General features: G+C 45.7%; 1 protein-coding gene across 1 annotated transcript in view; it reads left to right on the top strand.

Moving 5' to 3' along the window:
- The first annotated feature begins 375 nt into the window (after nt 1–375).
- The window catches only part of LOC125031805, a 15,028-nt gene continuing 13,870 nt past the window's right edge, over nt 376–1,533 (top strand). Inside the window, exon 1 of the mRNA XM_047622769.1 lies at nt 376–955. Coding sequence (XP_047478725.1) covers nt 869–955 — 87 coding nt within the window. The 5' untranslated portion in view covers nt 376–868. The remainder of the gene's footprint in view (nt 956–1,533) is intronic.

The raw sequence follows: 1,533 nt of genomic DNA, 5'->3' as shown, positions 1-1,533 counted from the left end.
CGTTTGTCCTTTAGTTGTTGCTTGGGAAAATGACCACTATTGGAATTTTATTTCTCGTTAAACGGGCCGTGATTCACGATGCAATACATTTAGATGTCATATGAACAGGTTAATCGTGCGGATTTCCCACCATTTGCCTCCATGATATCCCTGTGTGAGTGAATCATACACATCTAAGGAACGTGCCACAAGCCTTTACGGTGGTCATCCACGTGCATTCCATTACAGACACGGGCGATGAATAGAATCTTTCACTTCCTTCGTGACCCTCCTTCCTCAGCCCCCAAAGGACGCGGAGTCGGGGCACGCAGGGATCTGAGCGGATTGCGTCATGGCGTCACCGGGCAGCGTGCTGAAGGGGGGCGGGGTCTCGTGGACGCCGCGTCCCTATGCCCAGGAAAATGCGTATATACAGCTAGACTGAGTTGAAGATAGCACGCAGTCTCTGTGCTGGCATATTTCCGTGTGTTATTCTGCACAGGCAGTTTTGCTATGGTAGTGCTTTGTACCCAAGGAGCATGTGAGAAGATAGTACTTTTTCTCAAGGAAGAAAGATACCTTGGTTAATTAGTTTATTGCAGTTTGACTGGTATTGTTATCAGAAGATGCAATTGCTTAACATCATTACGACTTTTTAATCTACAATATAAGAAGTGACTGTGAACAATTTGATCAAGTAATGAACAGTTTACGTGTTGCATACAACAATAACATACCCACTTGGACCGCTGACGTAAGCCTGGCCTCGTTTTCGTCCTTGGCGGTCACAGTGTGCACTCTCCAATCTGATGACGATAAAAGGCTCGAAGGACAAGACACGAGGGAAAACTGTGAGTCGTAAAATTATATATCAACGATTTTCGCTGCCATGATGAAGGATCTGCAGCAAGAGGAGCCCCAGCTGCCGCTCCTCGCCCTCCAGTGGAACAGACATCGAGAACTTTTTGATGCCAGAGTAAGTTTACTCAAGCTACTTGTGCTTTGAAGCTAACGCTTGGACCTCTAAAGTGGAAAGTGATTTGATATACTGAAGATGAGAAAATAGTAGGGGATGATAATCATTTAATAAATACGTAAACAATAACCAGTGAGGAAAGAATTAAAGTACTGTCATCACAAGCGAGGAGACGGAAGATGAGGTATAAGTAAAAAGAGAAGAAAATGACATGTGGGTTGAACTTATCCTCCAATTTTAAAGCATGAACAGTGATGAGTGGGAAAGAAGTAGAAATGGATTCTCTCTCTCTCTCTCTCTCTCTCTCTCCCTCTCCCTCTCCCTCTCCCTCTCCCTCTCCCTCTCCCTCTCGCTCTCGCTCTCTCTCTCTCTCTCTCTCTCTCTCTCTCTCTCTCTCTCTCTCTCTCTCTCTCTCTCTCTCTCTCTCTCTCTCTCTCTCTCTCTCTCTCTCTCTCTCTTCTCACACACACACACACACACACACATATGGAAGGTCCCAATGGCAAGCCCTGGGATAACGAATGTCTGAAAGAAATGAGCAGGCGATACGAGAAGGGGAACGATAACACGAAATCACG

This window comes from Penaeus chinensis, chromosome 2, assembly GCF_019202785.1.
Source record: "Penaeus chinensis breed Huanghai No. 1 chromosome 2, ASM1920278v2, whole genome shotgun sequence".
Taxonomy (NCBI): Eukaryota; Metazoa; Arthropoda; class Malacostraca; order Decapoda; family Penaeidae; genus Penaeus; species Penaeus chinensis.
Note: the sequence above shows the minus strand (reverse complement) of the source record. Positions and strands in the feature narration are given on the sequence as shown.